Below are 22059 nucleotides of genomic sequence, written 5' to 3'. Positions count from 1 at the left end.
GCCATTCCAGCAGCTGCAAGTGGAGGAGTGGGGAATGAAACCCGGTTCTCCCAGATAAGAGAGCTCTGGCTGACCCAAGGCCATTCCAGCAGCTGCAAGTGGAGAAGTGGGGAATGAAACCCGGTTCTCCCAGATAAGAGAGCTCTGGCTGACCCAAGGCCATCCCAGCAGCTGCAAGTGGAGGAGTGGGGAATCAAACCCGGTTCTCCCAGGTAAGAGTCTGCACACTTAAACACTACACCAAACTGGCTCTCAGAAAGATTAAAGTGTGGAACTCACTGCCTGAGGATGTAGCGATGGCCACAGGAATAAACAGCTTTCAAAGAAGATTAGACAGATTCATGGGGAACAGGTGCCTATCGGTGGCTACGAGCCAGGGTGATTGAGGGGAACCCCCACATTCAGAGGCACTAAACCTTTGAACTCCAGAGCCAGGAGGCAACCTCAGGGGAAGGCCTCGGCCTCTCTGCCCTGTTGTTGGCCCTCCAGAGGAACTGGCTGGCCACTGTGTGAGACAGGAGGCTGGACTAGATGGACCCTCCCTGGTCTGATCCAGCAGGGCTCTTCTGATGTTCTTATGAAGGCCTCAGCCTCTCAGCCCCGTTGTTGGCCCTCCAGAGGAACTGGCTGGCCACTGTGTGAGACAGGAGGCTGGAGTAGATGGAGTTTTGGTCTGATCCAGCAAGGCTCTTCTAACGTTCTTATGTCTCCCAGCTTCTGAATCCTCTCCACTTCCTCATCTCTGCAAATTCTAAAGCTAGAATCTTGCTTCTTTAAGTGAAAGCTGAGATTTTTTTAGGCCGAAGAGTTCTTTGCCCCAAATTAACGTTTGTGCCGGTGCTCCTGCCGGGAAGATTCGAAGAAGGGGCAGTAAAATAAGAACCATTGCCGTACAATAAAGAAAATATGCCAGTGTCAGCAAAGAGGTTGGTTAAGAGGAAGAAACAGAGGATGGAGAGAATGAGAAAGCGAGAGGAAGAAGTAGTTTGTGGGTCAGAGTGTCAGGAAACGAGGGCAGGAAATCTGCTCACCGCATGAGGAGAATTTTCAGTACCTCCAAGCAGCCATGCATCGCTGTGTGAGAGAAAAGAACAACAATTTTCATCGCTGTGTGTGAGAGAAAAAACGATAATTTTCATCGCTGTGTGGGAGAAAAGAATGATAATTTTCAAACTACAAAGAGAGAGAAAGAAGTAGAATGGATATCTTTCCTTTGACTGTGGCACTCCCCTTACCATTTGGGTCCTGAATAAATATCTCCACATATTTGTGGAGATATTTCTATGGCAAACCATAGAAATAATATTCAGAAAAAAGAATTCTCAGTCCAATCCTTATCAATACATTTCACAGTACTCCTATAGAATTCACAGTATTCCTGAAAATATCCATGTATCCCATACATGTATTAATGTTCCATCTCTATAAATCCCATGAAAATATAGTGTGTGCAACAAGACAGCCGCGTATTTCAATTCCTGTTTCCGTAATGCTTTCCCTCAGGCATATAATATTCTTTCCATGACATCCCTGAAGATACAAACTCAATACATAAGCTTATGTTGAACAATATGTCTCTTCCTACATACTTCTCACAGGCAAAATGCTCAGTAGGCTCAAGGCCAATAAATATGTGAATAAATATCTCCACAGATTTGTGATTAATTAGTAGCCTCATTGTAAGAGTCAGTACTTTTTATTGTAAAAGAAAAGGTGCCAGTACTAGGGTTGCCAACTTTCAGGTGGAGCCCGAGACCTCCTGAAATTACAACTGATTTCAATAAATTAAATCCAAAGAGTTTCTGGCTCAACATTAGGAACAACTTCCTAACCATTAGAGGGGTTCCTCAGTGGAACAGGCTTCCTCGGGAGGTGGTGGGCTATCCTTGGAGGTTTTTAAACAGAGGATAGATGGCCATCAGACAACAATGAGGATCCTGTGAATTTAGGGGGAGGTATTTGTGAGTTTCTTGCATTGTGCGGGAGGTTGGACTAGATGGCCCTGGAGGTTCCATCCAACTTTATTAGGATTCTATTAGGAAGAATTCCTGACTGTTAGAGCGGTTCCTCAGTGGAACAGGCTTCCTCGGGAGGTGGTGGGCTCTCCTTCCTTGGAGGTTTTTCAACAGAGGCTAGATGGCCACCTGACAGCAATGAGGTTCCTGTGAATTTAGGGGGAGGTGTTTGTGAGTTTCCTGCATTGTGCAGGGGGCTGGACTAGATGACCCTGGAGGTCCCTTCCAGCCCTATGATTCTAAGAGGACGGAGATCCATTTCCCCTGGAGAAAATGGTCACTTTGGAAGGTGAACTTTACGGCATCGTACTCTGAATTCCTGTTTGGGAAAAAATGAAATAATTTTTTTAAAATTAAAACTTACCCTTACTCACGTGATGACATCACTTCCTTATAGTACCGGAAGTGACAGTGAAATCTTAAATTGTTAATTAGTTTTTGTTTAAATATCTTGTAAAATTAATGTATTGATCTATGTTATTAGCCGCCCTGAGCCTGCTTCGGCGGGGAGGGCGGAATATAAATAAAACTGATGATGATGATGATGATGATGATGATGATGATGATGATGATGATGGAATCTCTGGAAACTAAACTACAGAGTGCCGGGCAAGTGACAGGAGGGGTATGGGTGGGGAGGGGGGGACAGTGACAGTGGTTACGGTGCTACAGTTCTTCCGGTAAAAGCCTGGAAGTGAAATAGGGTATCTCTAGGATTCACTGGAAACTCTATGGTAACACCGTAGAATTTCCGGTGGTTCCTAGAGCTATCTGACGTCACATCCAGGTTTCTACCATAAGTGATGCAGCGCCACACGCAATGCTGCTGTTTCCTCTCCCTCTATACTGGTGCTCCTGGGAGCAGTGGGAGTTTAGGGACCCCTCACCAGGACTTCGCAGTTCTACCAAACATTAGTGAGTGGAGAGGCCTGAATTTAGACAATCAGAGTTTCCTTGTGATATATGGACTCCGCCTGTACTAGGGTTGCCAAGTCCAATTCAAGAAATATCTGGGGCCTTGGGGGTGGAGCCAGGAGACTTTGGGGGTGGAGCCAAGATCAAGGGCTGTGACAAGCATCATTGAACTCCAAAGGGAGTTCTGGCCATCACATTTAAAGGGACGGCACACCTTTTCAATTCCTTCCTTCCATAGGAAATAATGAAGGATAGGGGCACCTTCTTTCGGGGCTCATAGAATTGGACCCCCTGGTCCAATCTTTTTGAAATTTGGAGGGTATTTTGAGGAGAGGCAGTAGCTGCTATACTGAAAATTTGGTGCCTCTACCTCAAAAAACAGCCCCCCCCCAGAGCCCCAGATATCCGCGGATCAATTCTCCATGATTTTCTATGGGAATAAATCTCCATAGGGAATAATAGAGTTCCCAGAAGGTACATTTCCCTCCCCTCTCCCCGCTTTCTGATGACCCTGAAGCGGGGGGAGGGCCTCCAAACCGGGGGATCCCCTGCCCCCACCTGGGGATTGGCAACCCTAGCCAGTACTGGTACGCTGGTAGGTCATTGGGGATGGTGGAGAAGACAGGAGCTTGTGAAGCTCCACAAGTTCTCAAGATTTTCTGGCCCCATCCACGCACGGAATATCTGTCTTTCACTTGCTACTAAGGGACCCCCCGTCAAGGGTCGTTTTGTAGAAAAAGAGGTGCCGAAGTTCATTAGCACAGCTCATTTGCACAGCTCATTTGCGTATGCCACACACACCCCGACATCACCGGAAGGTGCACTAAATTCTCATCAGCTCAGCGTCGACCTTCGAATGCTCCTTGAATTAGAATTGTCGTCCTAAAACCTGACTCCCATCGAACGTTTTTGAATTACTTTCCCCTATGTGGCCGCAGTGGCATGACGTCTGCCTTATACGTTTTGGTCCTTTTCCCATTTCTTTGGTGGGGGGGAAATGTTAGAAAGCTTGTCAAATTTGAAGAGTTCAGGAAAATTCTCACAGGGGGTTTAGAATGATGGAGGAGCCCAGAAGCAAGCATTTGCGGGGGGGAAGTAAGAAAGAGCACAATAAAATTTAGAGGTTACTCAGCTCCGCTCCTGTGAGCTCCTGCCCAAAATGAGGCCTGGACCCCATAGGGTTGCCAATCCCCAGGTGGGGGCAGGGGATCCCCCGGTTTGGAGGCCCTCCCCCTGCTTCAGGGTCGTCAGAAAGCGGGGGGAGGGGAGGGAAATGTCTGCTGGGAACTCTTATTATTCCCTATGGAGATTTATTCCCATAGAAAATCATGGAGAATTGATCCGTGGGTATCTGTGGCTCTGGGGGGGGCTACTTTTTGGGGTAGAGGCACCAAATTTTCAGTATAGCATCTAGTGCCTCTCCCCAAAATATCCTCCAAGTTTCAAAAAGATTGGACCAGGGGGTCCAATTCTATGAGCCCCAAAAGAAGGTGTCCCTATCCTTCATTATTTCCTATGGAAGGAAGGCACTGAAAAGGTGTGCTGTCCCTTTAAATGTGATGGCCAGAACTCCCTTTGGAGTTCAATTATGCTTGTCACAGCCTTGATCTTGGCTCCACCCCTAATGTCTCCTGGCTCCACTCCCAAAGTCTCCTGGCTCCACCCCCAAAGTCCCCAGATATTTCTTGAATTGGATTTGGCAACCCTAGGACCCCATCATTCTGAAGGCCGGATTCAAGCCCTACCTGCCGTGTGCAGAGGTGTTCTTTTGATTTTGCTTTCCGTGTTCCAGATGTCAGGAGAGATGTCGAGCAAGTACTGGATGATTTGAGGATCCCCCTCGCGACAGGCGATATGGAAGCAATTCCACCCATCTTTGTTTTTCAGCAGGGGGTTTGCCCCACTTTGCACAAGATCTCGAATCACGTCCAAATTCCTCCGGGTACAGGCCATCATTAGGGGAGTCCTACAATTCGGAGCAGCAGAGAACACAATTCACAATCCTGTTACTTGTGCCAGAAAGAGAAAATATGTCAGATTTCTGAGCCTGGGTAACCAGACCTGTGACAGATTCCCAGCTCTGATTTCAAGTAGTACTAAAATCCAACCTATAGAAATTGCGCATCCACTGGACACAGATTACGTAACAGAATATTGCATAACAAGCCACCAGACCAGATACATTTCGGCTATAAGAGCCTTCCACAGTGGCCTAAAACCAAGGAGCACACACGTTAAACTGTAAAACTTACCACAAAACAGGCAGGTTGGTGGTATTTCCTGAAAATAGTGAAAGTATATAAGAACATAAGATCATAAGAGAAGCCATGTCGGATCAGGGCAGTGGCCCATCCAGCCCAACACTCTGTTTCACATAAGAACATAAGAGAAGCCCTGTTGGATCAGGCCGATGGCCCATCCACTCCAACACTCTGTGTCACATAAGAACATAAGAGAAGCCCTGTTGGATCAGGCCAACGGCCCATCCACTCCAACACTCTGTGTCACATAAGAACATAAGAGAAGCCATGTTGGATCAGGCCAATGGCCCATCCACTCCAACACTCTGTGTCACATAAGAACATAAGAGAAGCCATGTTGGATCAGGCCGATGGCCCATCCAGTCCAACACTCTGTGTCACATAAGAACATAAGAGAAGCCATGTTGGATCAGGCCAACAGCCCATCCAATCCAACACTCTGTGTCACATAAGAACATAAGAGAAGCCATGTTGGATCAGGCCAACGGCCCATCCACTCCAACACTCTGTGTCACATAAGAACATAAGAGAAGCCATGTTGGATCAGGCCAATGGCCCATCCACTCCAACACTCTGTGTCACATAAGAACATAAGAGAAGCCATGTTGGATCAGGCCGATGGCCCATCCAGTCCAACACTCTGTGTCACATAAGAACATAAGAGAAGCCATGTTGGATCAGGCCAATGGTCCATCCAGTCCAACACTCTGTGTCACATAAGAACATAAGAGAAGCCATGCTGGATCAGACCAATGCCCCATCCAGTTCAACACTCTGTGTCACACAGGAGGTGGGTGGCAGCTACAAGCATAGAAAGCTTCAAGAGGGGATTGGATAAACATCTGGAGCAGAGGTCCATCAGTGGCTATTAGCTACAGTGTATTGGTGGAACGCTCTGTCTTGGGCAGTGATGCTGTGTATTTTTGGTGCTGGGTGGGGGCTACAATGCGAGGGCTCCTAGTGTCCTGCCCCCACTGGTGGACCTCCTGATGGCACCTGAGTTTTTTGGCCACTGTGCGACACAGAGTGTTGGACTGGATGGGCCATTGGCCTGAACCAAACATGGCTTCTCTTATGTCCTTATGTGCCCCATCCTTCATTATTCCCAATGGAGGGAAGGCATTTGAAAGACGTGCGGTCCCTTTAGATGTGATGGCCAGACCTCCCTTTGGAGCTCAATGATGCTTGTCACAACCTTGCCCCAGGCTCCACCCCCAACATCTCCTAGCTCCGCCCCAAAGTCTCCTGGCTCCACCCCCCAAAGTCCCCAGATATTTCTTGGACTTGGCAACCATCTAAGGAGCAGGACGGCAAAGAGCCAACCAGCCTACCAGTCTGCTTTCTTCAAGCAATCCACGGCTGCTCCTCTCTCCAAGAGGTACAAGACACAGTCCCGGTGGCCCATGGAGGCTGCTTCGTGGAGAGGCCGCTTGTAGTCGTTATTGAACAGCTCGACGTCCATCTCCAACGTCTCTACCAAGTACCGGAGAACACTGAGGCGGCCGTGCCGGGCTGCGTAGTGGAGCAGCGTGTCCCCTGACCGCCCAAAGTGCTTCCGCTTCACTTCCCCGCTCAGATCCGCGACATTTGCGACCTCTTCTTTGAGAAGGGCAAGCTTTCCATCTTGAATCAACTTGGGAAGCCGTTTGGGGGTTTCGCCGTTCGCTTTCATAGCATTTGGGGGCTCCTAGAAGGGTGTTAAGATTCAGAATTAGTGGATAGCAGGGCTGCCAGTTCCCCAGGTGGGAAAAACACTCTGTAACTATATGAACGTGTGAAGCTGCCTTCTACTGCATAAGACCCTCGGTCCATCAAAGTCAGTCTTGTCTACTCAGACTGACTCCAGGATCTCAAGCTGAGGTTTTTCACACCTACGTGCCTGGACCCTTTTTAGTTGGAGATGCCGGGGATTGAACCTGGGACCTTCTGCTTACCGAGCAGATGCTCTACCACTGAGCCACCGTCCCTCCCCAACATATATGAACATATGAAGCTGCCTTCTACTGAATCAGACCCTGGGTCCATCAAAGTCAGTCTTGCCTTGAACTTCACCCAAAGGGTGATTAACATGTGGAATTCACTGCCACAGGAGGTGGTGGCGGCCACAAGCATAGCCACCTTCAAGAGGGGGTTAGATAAAAATATGGAGCAGAGGTCCATCAGTGGCTATTAGCCACAGTGTGTGTGTGTGTGTGTGTGTGTGTGTGTGTGTGTGTGTGTATTTGGCTGCTGTGTGACACAGAATGTTGGACTGGATGGGCCATTGGCCTGATCTAACATGGCTTCTCTTATGTTCTTGCCTACTCAGACTGGCAGCAGCTCTCCAGGATCTCAAACTGAGGTTTTTCACACCTACGTGCCTGGACCCTTTTTAGTTGGAGATGTCGGGGATTGAACCTGGGACCTTCTGCTTACCAAGCAGATGCTCTACCACTGAGCCACCGTCCCTCCCCAACATATATGAACATATGAAGCTGCCTTCTACTGTATCAGATCCTGGGTCCATCAAAGTCAGTCTTGCCTACTCAGACTGGCAGCAGCTCTCCAGGATCTCAAACTGAGGTTTTTCACACCTACGTGCCTGGACCCTTTTTAGTTGGAGATGCCGGGGATTGAACCTGGGACCTTCTGCTTCCCAAGCAGATGCTCTACCACTGAGCCACCGTCCCTCCCCAACATATATGAACATATGAAGCTGCCTTCTACTGTATCAGATCCTGGGTCCATCAAAGTCAGTCTTGCCTACTCAGACTGGCAGCGGCTCTCCAGTGTCTCAAGGGGAAGTTTTTCACGCCTCTTTGCCTGGACCCTTTTAGTTGGAGATGCCAGGGATTGAACCTGGGACTGTCTCCTTACCAAGCAGATGCTCTTACCACTGAACTACCGCCCCTCCTCCTATATGCTGTAAAGAAATGCCAAACACAATTTCTTACATGCAATTCTCATTTATTATTCATATGAATTTCATAAAGCAAGAAGTCTGTTGTCCATAAATCCAACGCAAATAAAGTTCCAACACTGGATACTATGAGCGGTACCGCAGTCTGCTGTCTTTTGCATCCCTCTTGTTGGCAGACGCAGACGGTACCGACTGATGTGATTCTGCTATGATTCTTCCTAGGGTTCTATGACCTCATATGAACATATGAAGCTGCCTTCTGCTGAATCAGACCCTGGTTCCATCAAAGTCAGTATTGTCTTCTCAGACTGGCAGTGGCTCTCCAGGGTCTCAAGCTGAGGTTTTTCACACCTATTTGCCTGGATCCTTTTCAGTTGGAGATGCCGGGGATTGAACCTGGGACCTTCTGCTTACCAAGCAGATGCTCTACCACTGAGCCACCATCCCTCCCCTGACCAGCAGTGGCTCTCCAGGGTCTCAAGCTGAGGTTTTTCACGCCTGCTTGCCTGGACCCTTTTGAGTTGGAGATGCCGAGGATTGAACCTGGGACCTTCTGCTTCCCAAGCAGATGCTCTACCACCGAGCCACCGTCCCTCCCCATAGCAGGTAGCAGTCCTCAATCCAACAGGTGCGGCTACATGAGTCCTAGGCTCAAGTCATGTTTCATTTGCCACTTCTACCGGCCGTGTGCTACGGCGGAACCCGTGCTAAGGCAACAGCTCACATAGCTTTGTTACATCTCATGCGCTTGGCATTTATTTACAACATTAGTTACACAGTGTTTTTCTTGCTTTACTAATCTAGACACTGTGAGTTTCTGGTTTGCCTAATCCCCAGGTGGGGGCAGGGGATCCCCCGGTTTGGAGGCCCTCCCCCTGCTTCAGGGGCATCAGAAAGCGGGGTGGGGGAGGGAAACGTTTGCTGCCGAGGACCTGTCTACTTGAGGGACCGTCTCTCCCTGTATGAACCCCAGAGAGCGCTGAGGTCAGCTGGAAAGAACCAGCTGAATATCCCTGGGCCAAGGGAGGCCAGATTGAAGTCCACCCGGGATCGGGCCTTCTCCATAGCGGCCCCCCTACTGTGGAACCAACTCCCGGAGGAGGTACGGGCCCTGCGATGCTTAGATCAATTCCGCAGGGCCTGTAAGACCCACCTCTTTAAAACAGCCTTCACATAATACCGAGCCAAGAAAGTCCTGCTGGATATGTTCTACGTTTTATGTTTTAATCACTGGATTTTATGAAAGATCTTGATTATAGCACCATAATCTTAAGTCTAATGTCATTTTAATGATTTTAAGGATGATTTTATAACTGAAATTGTATATGAATTTATAATTGATTGCACATGGTTTTATTGTATACTGTATTTACATGTTGTGAGCCGCCCTGAGCCTGCTTGCGGGGAGGGCGGGATACAAATAAAAAGTAGTAGTAGTAGAAGTAGCTGGGCACTCCATTATTCCCTATGGAGACCAATTCCCATTGGGTATATTGGAGAACCAATCTACACATATCTGGGACTCCAGGAGCGCTGTGTTTTGTGGTAGAGGCACCACACTTGCAGCACAGCACCCAGTGCCTCTCCCCAAAATACCCTCCAAGTTTCAAAAAGATTGGGCCAGGGGATCCAATGCTATGAGCCCCCAAAGAAGGTGCCCCTATCCTTCATTTTTTCCAATGGAGGGAAGGCAATTAAAATGTGTGCGGTTCCTTTAAACGTGATGGCCAGAACTCCCTTTGGAGTTCAATTGTGCTTGTCACAACCTTGTTCCTGGCTCCATGCCCAATGTCTCCTGGCTCCACCCCCAAAGTTCCCAGATATTTCTTGAATTGGACTTGGCAAACCTATCTGTGGGTGTGGTTTCCCCAACACAGTCTCAAACAAGGCGAAGAAGAGGAGGAGGAGGAAGAGGAGGAGATTAGATTTATATCCCTCCCTTCACTCGGAGTCTTTGTGACTTACAAATGCCTTCCCTTTCCCCTCCTCACAACACACACTCTGCTAGGTACGTAGGGCTGAGAGAGCTCTAACGGAAACTGCTCTCTCAAGAACAGCTCTGTGAGAACTTGTGGCTGACCCAAGACCATGCTAGCAGGTGCAAGTGAAGGAGTGGGGAATCAAATCCCGTTCTCCCAGATAAGAGAGCTCTGGCTGACCCAAGGCCATTCCAGCAGCTGCAAATGGAGGAGTGGGGAATCAAACCCAGTTCTCCCAGATAAGAGAGCTCTGGCTGACCCAAGGCCATTCCAGCAGCTGCAAATGGAGGAGTGGGGAATCAAACCCAGTTCTCCCAGATAAGAGAGCTCTGGCTGACCCAAGGCCATTCCAGCAGCTGCAAGTGAAGGAGAGGGGAATCAAACCCGGTTTTCCCAGATAAGAGAGCTCTGGCTGACCCAAGGTCGTTCCAGCAGCTGCAAGTGGAGGAGGGGGGAATCAAACCCGGTTCTCCCAGATAAGAGAGACCTGGCTGACCCAAGGCCATTCCAGCAGCTTCAAGTGGAGGAGGGGGGAATCAAACCCAGTTCTCCCAGATAAGAGAGTTATGGCTGACCCAAGGCCATTCCAGCAGGTGCAAGTGGAGGAGTGGGGAATCAAACCCAGTTCTCCCAGATAAGAGAGCTCTGGCTGACCCAAGGCCATTCCAGCAGCTGCAAGTGGAGGAGTGGGGAATCCAACCCGGTTCTCCCAGATAAGAGAGCTCTGGCTGACCCAAGGCCATTCCAGCAGCTGCAAGTGGAGGAGTGGAGAATCAAACCCGGTTCTCCCAGATAAGAGAGCTCTGGCTGACCCAAGGCCATTCCAGCAGCTGCAAGTGGAGGAGTGGAGAATCCAACCCGGTTCTCCCAGATAACAGAGCTCTGGCTGACCCAAGGCCATTCCAGCAGCTGCAAGTGGAGGAGTGGGGAATCCAACCCGGTTCTCCCAGATAAGAGAGCTCTGGCTGACCCAAGGCCATTCCAGCAGCTGCAAGGGGAGGAGTGGGGAATCCAACCCGGTTCTCCCAGATATCAGAGCTCTGGCTGACCCAAGGCCATTCCAGCAGCTGCAAGTGGAGGGGAATCAAACCCGGTTCTCCCAGATAAGAGTCCGCACACTTAACCACTACACCAAACTGGCTCTCCAGTTTAGAGGGAGCATTGCTCACAGTGTGTGTGTTGTGGGTGGGTGGGGGGAGGTAAAAGAGATTGTGACAGCTCCGAGACTCTGAGATTCAAAGTATAGGGGCGGTGGGCAGTGTTCCCTCTAAGCTGAGTTAGTGTGAGCTAGCTCACAATTTTTAAGCCACTGGCTCACAAATGTTTTGTCTTAGCTCTGGAAAAATGACCCCAGAGCAAACTAATCGATGTAGTAGCTTGCAACTTTAATGCAGTAGCTCGCATTAAAGGAGAGCTACATAAGGAGAGCCCAGTTTGGTGTAGGAGAGCCAGTTTGGTGTAGTGGTTAAGTGTGCAGACTCTTATCTGGGAGAACCGGGGTTTGATTCCCCCACTCCTCCACTTGCACCTGCTAGAATGGCCCTTGGGTCAGCCATAGCTCTGGCAGAGGTTGTCCTTGAAAGGGCAGCTGCTGTGAGAGCCCTCTCCAGCCCCACCCACCTCACAGGGTGTCTGTTGTGGGGGAGGAAGGTAAAGGAGATTGTGAGCCGCTCTGAGACTCTTCGGAGTGGAGGGCGGGATATAAATCCAATATCTTCTTCTTCTTCTTAAAGTAAAATTTTGGCTCACAAGGCTCCACAGCGTAGACGGAGCATCGGTGGCTGGATGTAAATCCAGTATCTTCTTCTTCGTCATCATATGCACAATTATTTGTGACATAAAGTAGTTGGACTTTGGGAGCAAAATTCTTCATTTCCTGCCATTTATAAGCCCAGGGATAACCCCCTGGACCCAACATCCTGCCAAGGATGAATGACACAGGAGGCCGTCTGAAACATCCCCTCTGTCACCCGGTTATTTGAAGGCCACGTCACCACACACCTCACCTGCCCATTTTCGCCCATTAAGCCTTGATTCAAAGGACAGGCCGGTTTCCCCCTCCAGCTAAACCTCTCTGGCCCTCAACAGCAACAAGCAGGCGTTTTTTCCAAAGCCGCCTAGAGGGTTGGGTTGAACATAGCCAAGACCACGGGGGCATGTCTCACGTTGCCTTTCCGAAGTGAAAATTAACAACCAAACGAAACACACAGGAAGGGCTATTTTTGTAGCCGGGAACTCTTTTGAACATAAGGCAGGCCTCGAATTCAGCAGGAGCTCACCGGAGCCCAGCTCCTGAACCTTTCTGGGGGTTTCCCCTCCTCCCCCCCACCTACCATGTCCATTGAATAGGAGGTGCGGCTGCATAACGGTCCCTGGATGAGGAGAGCGGGCAGCCAGCCAGCCCCCAGGGGCTTTACCACGCCCTCAGCAGCCCTCACTAACCCTTGGAGAAGCCCACACTATAGGGTTGCCAATCCCCAGGTGGGGGCAGGGGATCCCCCGGTTTGAAGGCCCTCCCCCCGCTTCAGGGTCGTCAGAAAGGGGGGGGAGGGGAGGGAAATATCTTCTGGGAACTCTGTTATTCCCTATAGAGATTTATTCCCATAGAAAATCATGGAGAATTGATCCGCGGGTATTTGGGGCTCTGGGGGGGCTGCTTTTTTTGATAGAGGCACCAAATTTTCAGTATAGCATCTAGTGCCTCTTCCCAAAATACTCCCCATGTTTCAAAAAGATTGGACGAGGGGGTCCAATTCTATGAGCCCCAAAAGAAGGTGCCCCTATCCTTCATGATTTCCTATGGAAGGAAGGAATTGAAAAGGTGTGCTGTCCCTTTAAATGTGATGGCCAGAACTCCCTTTGGAGTTCAATTATGCTTGTCACAGCCTTGATCTTGGCTCCACCCCTAATGCCTCCTGGCTCCACCCCTAATGTCTCCTGGCTCCACCCCCAAAGTCCTCAGATATTTCTTGAATTGGACTTGGCAACCCTACCACACTACCCTTTCTCCACTTCTTATGTTTTGGGTGACTTGCTGGCCTTTTGACTGGTGGGGGCGTGGGGGCCAAGGAGAGCCCCAGGTGAGCAAGGCCTGCTTGGATTTCTAGCCAACCCAAGCAGGCCTCGCTCACTTGGGGCTCTCCTTTCTTGCATCAGGTTGCTTTGGGCTGGTGTGGGGGGGGGGGCACAGCAGCATATGCTAACGAGTTATGCTATTGTGCTCCACCACCTATTTTTCTACAAAATGACCCCTGTATCGGGCCACACATCCCTGATGTAGCCAATCCTCCTGGAGCTTACAGGGCTCTTAGTACAGGGTCTACTGTAAGGTCAGGAGGACTGGCTGCATCAGGTGGGTGTGGCCTAATAGGCAAAGGAGGTCCTGCTAGAATTCTTTACAGGGCTCTTCTTACAGGGCCTACTGGAAGCTCCAGGAGGATTGGCTACATCAGGGGTCTGTGGCCTAATATGCAAAGGAGGTCCTGCTGGAATTCCTTACAGGGCTCTTCGTGCAGGGCCTGCTGGAAGCTCCAGGAGGATTGGCTGCATCAGGGGTGTGTGGCCTAATATGCAAAGGAGGTCCTGCTACAAAAAAAGCCCTGTACACAGGAAGAAGAAGAAGAAATTGGATTTATATCCCGCCCTCCACTCCGAAGAGTCTCAGAGCAGCTCACAATCTCCTTTATCTTCCTCCCCCACAACAGACACCCTGTGAGGTGGGTGGGGCTGGAGAGGGCTCTCACAGCAGCTGCCCTTTCAAGGACAACCTCTGCCAGAGCTATGGCTGACCCAAGCCCATTCCAGCAGGTGCAAGTGGAGGAGTGGGGAATCAAACCCAGTTATCCCAGATAAGAGTCCGCACACTTAACCACTACACCAAACTGGCTCTCCACAAAGAAAGGAGGAAGAGAGGAGGAAGTCACCAGGATGAGAAACAGCCACTAAAGAAGATGCTGCTGCTGCTGCTGATATTTTGGATTTATATCCCGCCCTCCACTCTGAATCTCAGAGAGGCTCACAATCTCCTTTTACCTCCCCCCTCGCCAACAACAGACACCCTGTGAGGTAGGTGTCCCAAAAGTAGAGAAAGAAGTCCTTTTCTCCCTTTCTCACAGAACTCGTGGACATTCCATGAAATTGCTGAGCAGTCGGGTTAAAACGGATAAAAGGAAGTCCCTCTTCACCCCAAGGGTGATTAACATGTGGAATTCACTGCCGCAGGGGGGTAGCGGCGGCTACAAGCATAGCCAGCTTCAAGAGGGGATTGGATAAAAATACGGAGCAGAGGTCCATCAGTGGCTGTTAGCCACATCATATTATTGGAACTGTCTGGGGCAGTAAAGCTCTGTATTCTTGGTGTTTGGGGCGGGGTGCAAAGTGGAAGAGCTTCTAGCCCCACTTGTGAACCTCTTTTTTGGGCCACTGTGTGCCACAGAGTGTTGGACAGACTGGATGGGCCATTGGCCTGATCCAATATGGCTTCTCTTATCTTATGTTCCTTGTTCTTCATTTTTTCCAGCGGAGGGAAAGCGTTTAAAATGTGTGCGGTCCCTTTAAATGCAAACTCCCTTTGGAGTTCAGTTTTGCTTGCCACAATCTTGCTCCTGGCTCCACCCCAATGCCTCCTGGCTCCACCCCCAAAGTCTCCTGGCTCCACCCCCAGGGTCTTCAAATATGTCTTGAATTGGACCTGGCAACCCTAAATCTGAGACAAGCATCATTCCAGCCGTTTGTTTTCCAACCAAGCACAAGAGCACTGCCTTTTTGTCTCTCTGGCACGGCACAAGCATATTAAAACTGCCTTTCTGTATTCAGCTTGCGTCCTGTGGTTCGCGTGGGAACAGCAAGCACTTTGCATTCAAGTTCCATTAAAGCATGGCTAATGGCTGGGGCTAGGGTTGCCAAATCCAATTCAAGAAATATCTGGGGACTTTGGGGGTGGAGCCAGGAGACTTTGGGGGTGGAGCCAGGAGACATTGGGGGTGGAGCCAAGATCAAGGCTGTGACAAGCATCATTGAACTCCAAAGGGAGTTCTGGCCATCACATTTAAAGGGACGGCACACCTTTTCAATTCCTTCCTTCCATAGGAAATAATGAAGGATAGGGGCACCTTCTTTTGGGGCTCACAGAATTCGACCCCCTGGTCCAATCTTCTTGAAACTTGGGGGGTATTTTGGGGAGAGGCACTAGATGCTATACTGAAAGTTTGGTGCCTCTACCCCAGAAAACAGCCCCCCAGAGCCCCAGATACCCACAGATCAATTCTCCATGATTTTCCCCATAGGGAATAACAGAGTTCCCAGCAGACATTTCCCTCCCCTCCCCCTGCTTTCTCGCGACCCTGAAGCGGGGGGAGGGCCTCCAAAACGGGGGATCCCCTGCCCCCACTTAGGGATTGGCAACCCTAGCTGGGGCTGATGGGAGTTGTAGGCAAAAAACATCTGGAGAGCTACCCTTGGCCCCCCCTGCTTTAAACCATTTCAGCCCCCAACGCCCATTCGGTGTATTTGCAAAACAACCTTACACAGATAATCTGAAGAGGTGTCAGATGTCAGCAGCTGGAGCAGTCCTTCCGGGGCACATGGACCCGCCCCTTTGCATTAAGCCACACCCTTCACCAGTGAGTACAAACAGAAATTTGCCCCGTGTGCGTTGCCTACGTTAGGAGAGCTGCAGGGGTGGCCAATGGTAGCTCTCCAGATGCTTTTGCCTACAACTCCCATCAGCCCCAGCCATTGGCCATGCTGTCTGGGGCTGATGGGAGTTGTAGGCAACAAACGTCTGGAGAGCTAACGTTGGCCACCCACATGCACACGAAAGCTTCTATCCAGAATTAAACTCTCTTGGGCTTAAAGGTGGCCCTGGACTCCAACTTGGTTCTGCTGCTTTGGATCAACCCGGCGACTCACCTGAATCTCTCTCTCCTCAATAAGTGTAGATGAGATTGGGGTCTTCAGCTCCATGCGCCAGTCCTCATTTTGTAATAATTTCACTCCCAGCTCTGCAATGAGAGAAAGCCTCTCGAAACCCTGCACTTTTTCAAAAGTTTAACTCTTTGCACTTGCACGTCTTTCTGTATTGCATCCCTATGGGCTCCCGTCAGGCTTGCCCCTCAAATGGTGATGTCCTCGGCATCGGAATTCTAACTTGTGGGGCGCGCTTCTCTACTTACTCTCTTTGGGGACAGAAAGGAAATAAACTCCGGGCAAAGGTTGCCGTCTTCCGCGAGGGGGGGCGGGAGCGCCATCTAGCCGCACCCGGAAGTATAACAAAGGCTTTGCAAGATTAGCTCGTTGGGAGGCCGAGGCGGGCTCGCGGCCAGAGGCGGCCGGTGGGGTAGGGTGTTCGACTCCAGGAAGCAGGTTAGGGATGCGCGCACAAGGAAGGGATTTGCAGCTTCTTGGATGTTTGCAAACTTCACCAGGATCAGAGTGAGACTTTGCGGGGCGGGAGAGGTTTTCAGTCCAATCATGCAAAGGGAAGCAGAGGGTGGGAAAGGGTAGAGGCTTATAAAATTGGGCATGATGGGGGTTGCCAGCCTCCAGGTGGGGCCTGGAGATCTCCCGCTCTTACAACTGGGGGGGACCTGGCAACCAGTTTTCCTAGGTTTGCCAATCCCCCGGTGGGGCAGGAACAAAGCCCGAAGGCATCCACGAAAAACCAGCCTCAATTATGAAAAACCTTTATACAGATTGCTTTATACAGACTGGAGAGCCAGTTTGGTGTAGTGGTTAAGTGTGCGGACTCTTATCTGGGAGAACCGGGTTTGATTCCCCACTCCTCCACTTGCAGCTGCTGGATTGGCCTTGGGTCAGCCAGAGCTCTCTTATCTGGGAGGACCGGGTTTGATTCCCCACTCCTCCACTTGCAGCTGCTGGAATGGCCTTGGGTCAGCCAGAGCTCTCTTATCTGCGAGAACCGGGTTTGATTCCCCCCTCCTCCACTTGCAGCTGCTGGAATGGCCTTGGGTCAGCCAGAGCTCTCTTATCTGGGAGGACCGGGTTTGATTCCCCAGTCCTCCACTTGCAGCTGCTGAATGGCCTTGGATCAGCCAGAGCTCTCTTATCTGGGAGGACCGGGTTTGATTCCTCACTCCCTCCACTTGCACCTGCTGGAATGGCCTTGGGTCAGCCAGAGCTCTCTTATCTGGGAGAACCGGGTTGGATTCCCCACTCCTCCACTTGCAGCTGCTGGAATGGCCTTGGGTCAGCCATAGCTCTGGCAAAGGTTGTCCTTGAAAGGGGCAGCTGCTGTGAGAGCCCTCTTCAGCCCCACCCACCTCACAGGGTGTCTGTTGTGGGGGAGGAAGGTAAAGGAGATTGTGAGCCGCTCTGAGACTCTTCGGAGTGGAGGGCGGGATATAAATCCAATATCATCATCATCATCATCATCATCATCATCATCATCATCATCATCATCATCATCATCATCATCATCATCATCATCATCATCATCATCATCATCATCTTCTTCTTCTTCTTCTTCTTCTTCTTCTTCTTCTTTCTTCTTCTTCTTCTTCTTCTTCTTCTTCTTCTTCTTCTTCTTCTTCTTCTTCTTCTTCTTCTTCTTCTTCTTCTTCTTCTTCTTCTTCTTCTTCTTCTTCTTCTTCTTCTTCTTCTTCTTCTTCTTCTTCTTCTTCTTCTTCTTCTTCTTCTTCTTCTTCTTCCTGCAAAAAACGACTTCTGATAAATACAATTACAAAATACCCCGAAACCAAAGTTTTTCCGTTCAATGCCAAAGTTCATTTTTGTGTGTGTGTGTAGTGGAAGTCTGGGGAAATCCTTGACAAGCCATGAAGTAGGAGTCCAGCGCTTCGACAGCCCTTTCGACAAGGAAGGTGTGTAGGCAAAAAGCAACACAATGCTATTTCGCGACAGGGAAGGGCGTATAGCCCTGGTTTCACCTGTGGCTTTAACAAGCTTCGCTGATCTGGAATAATTCATACATAGCAATAGCTGAACTTTTTCCCTGCAGGTTAGGTTCTATTGCTATGTGTGAATGATTCCAGATCGGCGAAGCTTGTTAAAGCCACAGGTGAAACAGGGCTATACGCCCTTCCCTGTTGCGCAATTGCGCAAGCTTTTCATCTACACACCCTCCTTGTTGAAAGACTGTCGAAGCGTTGGACTCCTACTTCACGGCTTGTCAAGGATTTCCTCCGGACTTCCACTACACGAAAAATTGAACTTTGGCATGGAACGGAAGGACTTTGGCTTCGGGGTATTTTGTAATCGTATTTAACAGAAGTATTGTTGTTTTTGGAGGAAGCAATCTGTAGAAAGGTTTTCATAATTGAGGCTGGTTTTTCGTGGATGCCTTCGGACTTTGTTCCGGCTTCACTTTTCCACTTTACTCTTTGTGTTCCTCTCAATCCCCAGGTGGGGCAGGGGATCCCCCGGTTTGGAGGCCCACCCCCTCTTCAACATCATCAGAAAGCGGCGGGGAGGGGGAATGTCTGTTGGGCACTCCGTTATGTCCCATGGAGACCGATTCCCATAGGGAATAACGGAGAATTGATCCGCGCGTATCTGGGGCTGGGGGGGGGGGCTCTTGTTTGAGGTAGAGGCACCAAATGCCTCCAATGCCTCTCCTCAAGAGACCCTCCAAATTTCAAAAAGATTGGCTTGAGGGGGTCCAATTCTATGAGCCCCCAAAGAAGGTGCCCCCAAAGAAGGCATTTAAAAGGTATGCAGTCCCTTGAAATGTGACAGCCAGAACTCCCTTTGGAGTTCAATGATGCTTGTCGCAACCTTGCTCCTGGCTCCGCCCCCAATGTCTCCTGGCTCCACCCCCAAAGTCCCCAGATATTTCTTGAATTGGACCTGGCAACCCTAAGTGCTTCCTTTAAGGCCAGGGACTGCCAAACTTGTTTAATGCAAGAGCCGCATTGAAAAAATGTCAGATATTTGAGAGTGGAGGAAGGAAGGAAATAGATAGGGATAGAGAGGTGGAAAGGAAGCAACTTTAACTTTAAATGCATTCCCCAAGCTGCTGGCTTGGCCTGGAGAAGTGATTTAAAGAGACAAATGCCTCCTCCAAGCTGGCCAACAGGGTGGTGGGAGCTTCGAGAGCCACACGACACGTGTGAAAGAGCCACATGTGGCTCTTGAGCCACAGTTTGGCCACCTCTGCTCTAAGCTGAGTTGGTGTGAGCTAGCTCACAGATGTCTTAGCTCAGGAAGGAGGACCCCAGAGTACAATAATTTACGCAGTCGCTCAGAATTTTAATGCCAGTAGCTCACAAAGTAGAATTTTTGCTCACAAGACTCTGCCGCTTAGAGGGAACATCGCTGACCAACTTCTCTGCCCTGTTGTTGGCCCTCCTGAGGAACTGGTTGGTCACTGTGTGAGATCAGATGCTGATCTAGATGGACAATTGGTCTGATACAGGAAGGAGACAGATTTGGCCCTTTGCCCTGGTTTTTTGATGCTGGGGTTTCTAATAGCAGGGAGTTTTCCAACATAAAAGTTGTAGGCAGATTTGGCCCTTCTTTTGGGCTTTCGATGCTGGATTTCTAATCGCAGGGCGTTTTCCAACATAAGAGTTGGAGACAGATTGGACCCTTCCTCCTGGGCTTTTGATGCTAGCTTTCTAATAGCAGGGCATTTTCCAACCTAGAGGAGCTTTCCCAAATGCAATCCTACACCTTGGGTTTTTGCTGCCTCCGTCTGCTGGTGGCACGACCCAGGCCGTAAGGTGTGTTTCCCAGCTGAAGGCAAACCCCTTGCCATTTTGTTGACTTCTTTCCTGCTAACAGTGAGACGTTTTAAGCGCCTTCGTCTTTCAGCCAATGACTGTGACGCTCTGAGCCAGAGCCCAGAAGGCACCGCAGCTTTGACACAGCCCTTCAGCCAGAGGCAGAGCAGACGAGAGTCCAACCGGGGTCTCTACCCTACTTACCGGACCAAGAGGCGACCAATAGGTACAGCAGCGTCTTGACTTCTGGCATTCTTGGAAGTCCTTTTTCACCAAATAAGTCATTAACAGGTGCATTTAGAGATGTAAAATTTCCAGAAATTTTGAAGCTCTGAAAAAAACCCCTAGTTTTTTTCCCGTTCCCCCCCCCCTCCCCCCGCCCGGAAAAAACGGAAATTTTCGGAGAAATGGAAAAAAATGCTACATTAGCACTTCTTTTTTCTTTTCCAGATTGAAAGCCGTTCTGTTACTCGAGGAACATAGAAATATGACAATTTTACTTGGCATGAAATTATCACGACTAGCTTCTTAAAAACATCGTGTATCCAAACCATTATTGCAAACAGAATTTACTTTTTAAATAACATTTATTTGCAATCATAACAAATGGAGCAACAATCTCCTGAACTGTTTACTAGTTTATGTGGAACAGACAAAAAAAAAAACCTCCACAAAACAATTTTTAAAAATCCAGAAGTAACCATTATTCATATTTCCTCTCCACAGTATTAAATAAAAATAAAAAACTCATTCTCATAAAAAGAATTGAAGAGGGGGGAAAGTGTATCGAAGGGAGTGTAGGACTAGGTTTCAGTGAATGGGCATGACCTAGGACTTGCTTGTCCTCAGTGCACAGAAGTTAGAATACTCTGATGAAGAAGAAGAAGAAGAAGATATTGGATTTATATCCCGCCCTCCACTCCGAAGAGTCTCAGAGCGGCTCACAATCTCCTTTACCTCCCCCCCCCACAACAGACACCCTGTGAGGTAGATGAAGATATTGGATTTATATCCCACCCTCCACTCCGAAGAGTCTCAGAGCGGCTCACAATCTCCTTTACCTCCCCCCCCCCCACAACAGACACCCTGTGAGGTAGATGAAGATATTGGATTTATATCCTGCCCTCCACTCCGAAGAGTCTCAGAGCGGCTCACAATCTCCTTTACCTCCCCCCCCCCCCACAACAGACACCCTGTGAGGTAGATGAAGATATTGGATTTATATCCCGCCCTCCACTCCGAAGAGTCTCAGAGCGGCTCACAATCTCCTTTACCTCCCCCCCCCCACAACAGACACCCTGTGAGGTAGATGAAGATATTGGATTTATATCCCACCCTCCACTCCGAAGAGTCTCAGAGCGGCTCACAATCTCCTTTACCTCCCCCCCCCCACAACAGACACCCTGTGAGGTAGATGAAGATATTGGATTTATATTCCGCCCTCCACTCCGAAGAGTCTCAGAGTAGCTCACAATCTCCTTTCCCTTCCTCCCCCACAACAGACACCCTGTGAGGTAGATGAAGATATTGGATTTATATCCCGCCCTCCACTCCGAAGAGTCTCAGAGCGGCTCACAATCTCCTTTCCTTTCCTCCCCCACAACAGACACCCTGTGAGGTAGATGAAGATATTGGATTTATATCCCGCCCTCCACTCCGAAGAGTCTCAGAGCGGCTCACAATCTCCTTTCCTTTCCTCCCCCACAACAGACACCCTGTGAGGTAGATGAAGATATTGGATTTATATCCCGCCCTCCACTCCAAAGAGTCTCAGAGCGGCTCACAATCTCCTTTACCTTCCCCCCCTCCCCACAACAGACACCCTGTGAGGTAGATGAAGATATTGGATTTATATCCCCGCCCTCCTCTCCAAAGAGTCTCAGAGCGGCTCACAATCTCCTTTATCTTCCTCCCCCCGCAACAGACACCCTGTGAGGTGGGTGGGACTGGAGAGGGCTCACAGCAGCTGCCCTTTCAAGGACAACCTCTGCCAGAGCTATGGCTGACCCAAGGCCATGCCAGCAGGTGCATGTGGAGGAGTGGGGAATCCAACCTGGTTCTCCCAGATAAGAGAGCTCTGGCTGACCCCAGGCCATGCCAGCAGGTGCAAGTGGAAGAGTGGGGAATCAAACCCGGTTCTCGCAGGTAAGAGAGCTCTGGCTGACCCAAGGTCATTCCAGCAGGTGCAAGTGGAAGAGTGGGGAATCAAACCCAGTTCTCCCAGATAAGAGTCCCACACACTTCACTACACCAGACTGGCTCTCCATACATACATATTTTTTAGAAATGATT

The 22059-nt window shown here is 49.7% G+C and overlaps 1 protein-coding gene across 3 annotated transcripts in view; it reads right to left on the bottom strand.

Annotated features, from left to right (window-relative positions):
- ANKRD16 (ankyrin repeat domain 16) overlaps nt 1-22059 on the bottom strand; it is a 46668-nt gene that overhangs the window by 19670 nt on the left and 4939 nt on the right. The window contains exons 1-4 of one of the 3 annotated variants that reach the window (XM_060246015.1): nt 15980-16133; nt 6523-6878; nt 4676-4896; nt 1032-1074 (exon numbers count right to left, since the gene is read on the bottom strand). In XM_060246015.1, the coding sequence (XP_060101998.1) occupies nt 1032-1074; nt 4676-4896; nt 6523-6878; nt 15980-16033 (674 nt within the window). In that variant the 5' untranslated portion in view covers nt 16034-16133. Of the gene's footprint in view, nt 1-1031; nt 1075-4675; nt 4897-6522; nt 6879-15594; nt 15620-15979; nt 16134-22059 lie in introns of those variants that run through there. The other 2 variants (XM_060246017.1, XM_060246016.1) reach the window with 2 other exon arrangements.

The sequence above is a fragment of the Heteronotia binoei genome, chromosome 8 (assembly GCF_032191835.1).
Source record: "Heteronotia binoei isolate CCM8104 ecotype False Entrance Well chromosome 8, APGP_CSIRO_Hbin_v1, whole genome shotgun sequence".
NCBI classification, from domain to species: Eukaryota; Metazoa; Chordata; class Lepidosauria; order Squamata; family Gekkonidae; genus Heteronotia; species Heteronotia binoei.
Note: the sequence above shows the minus strand (reverse complement) of the source record. Positions and strands in the feature narration are given on the sequence as shown.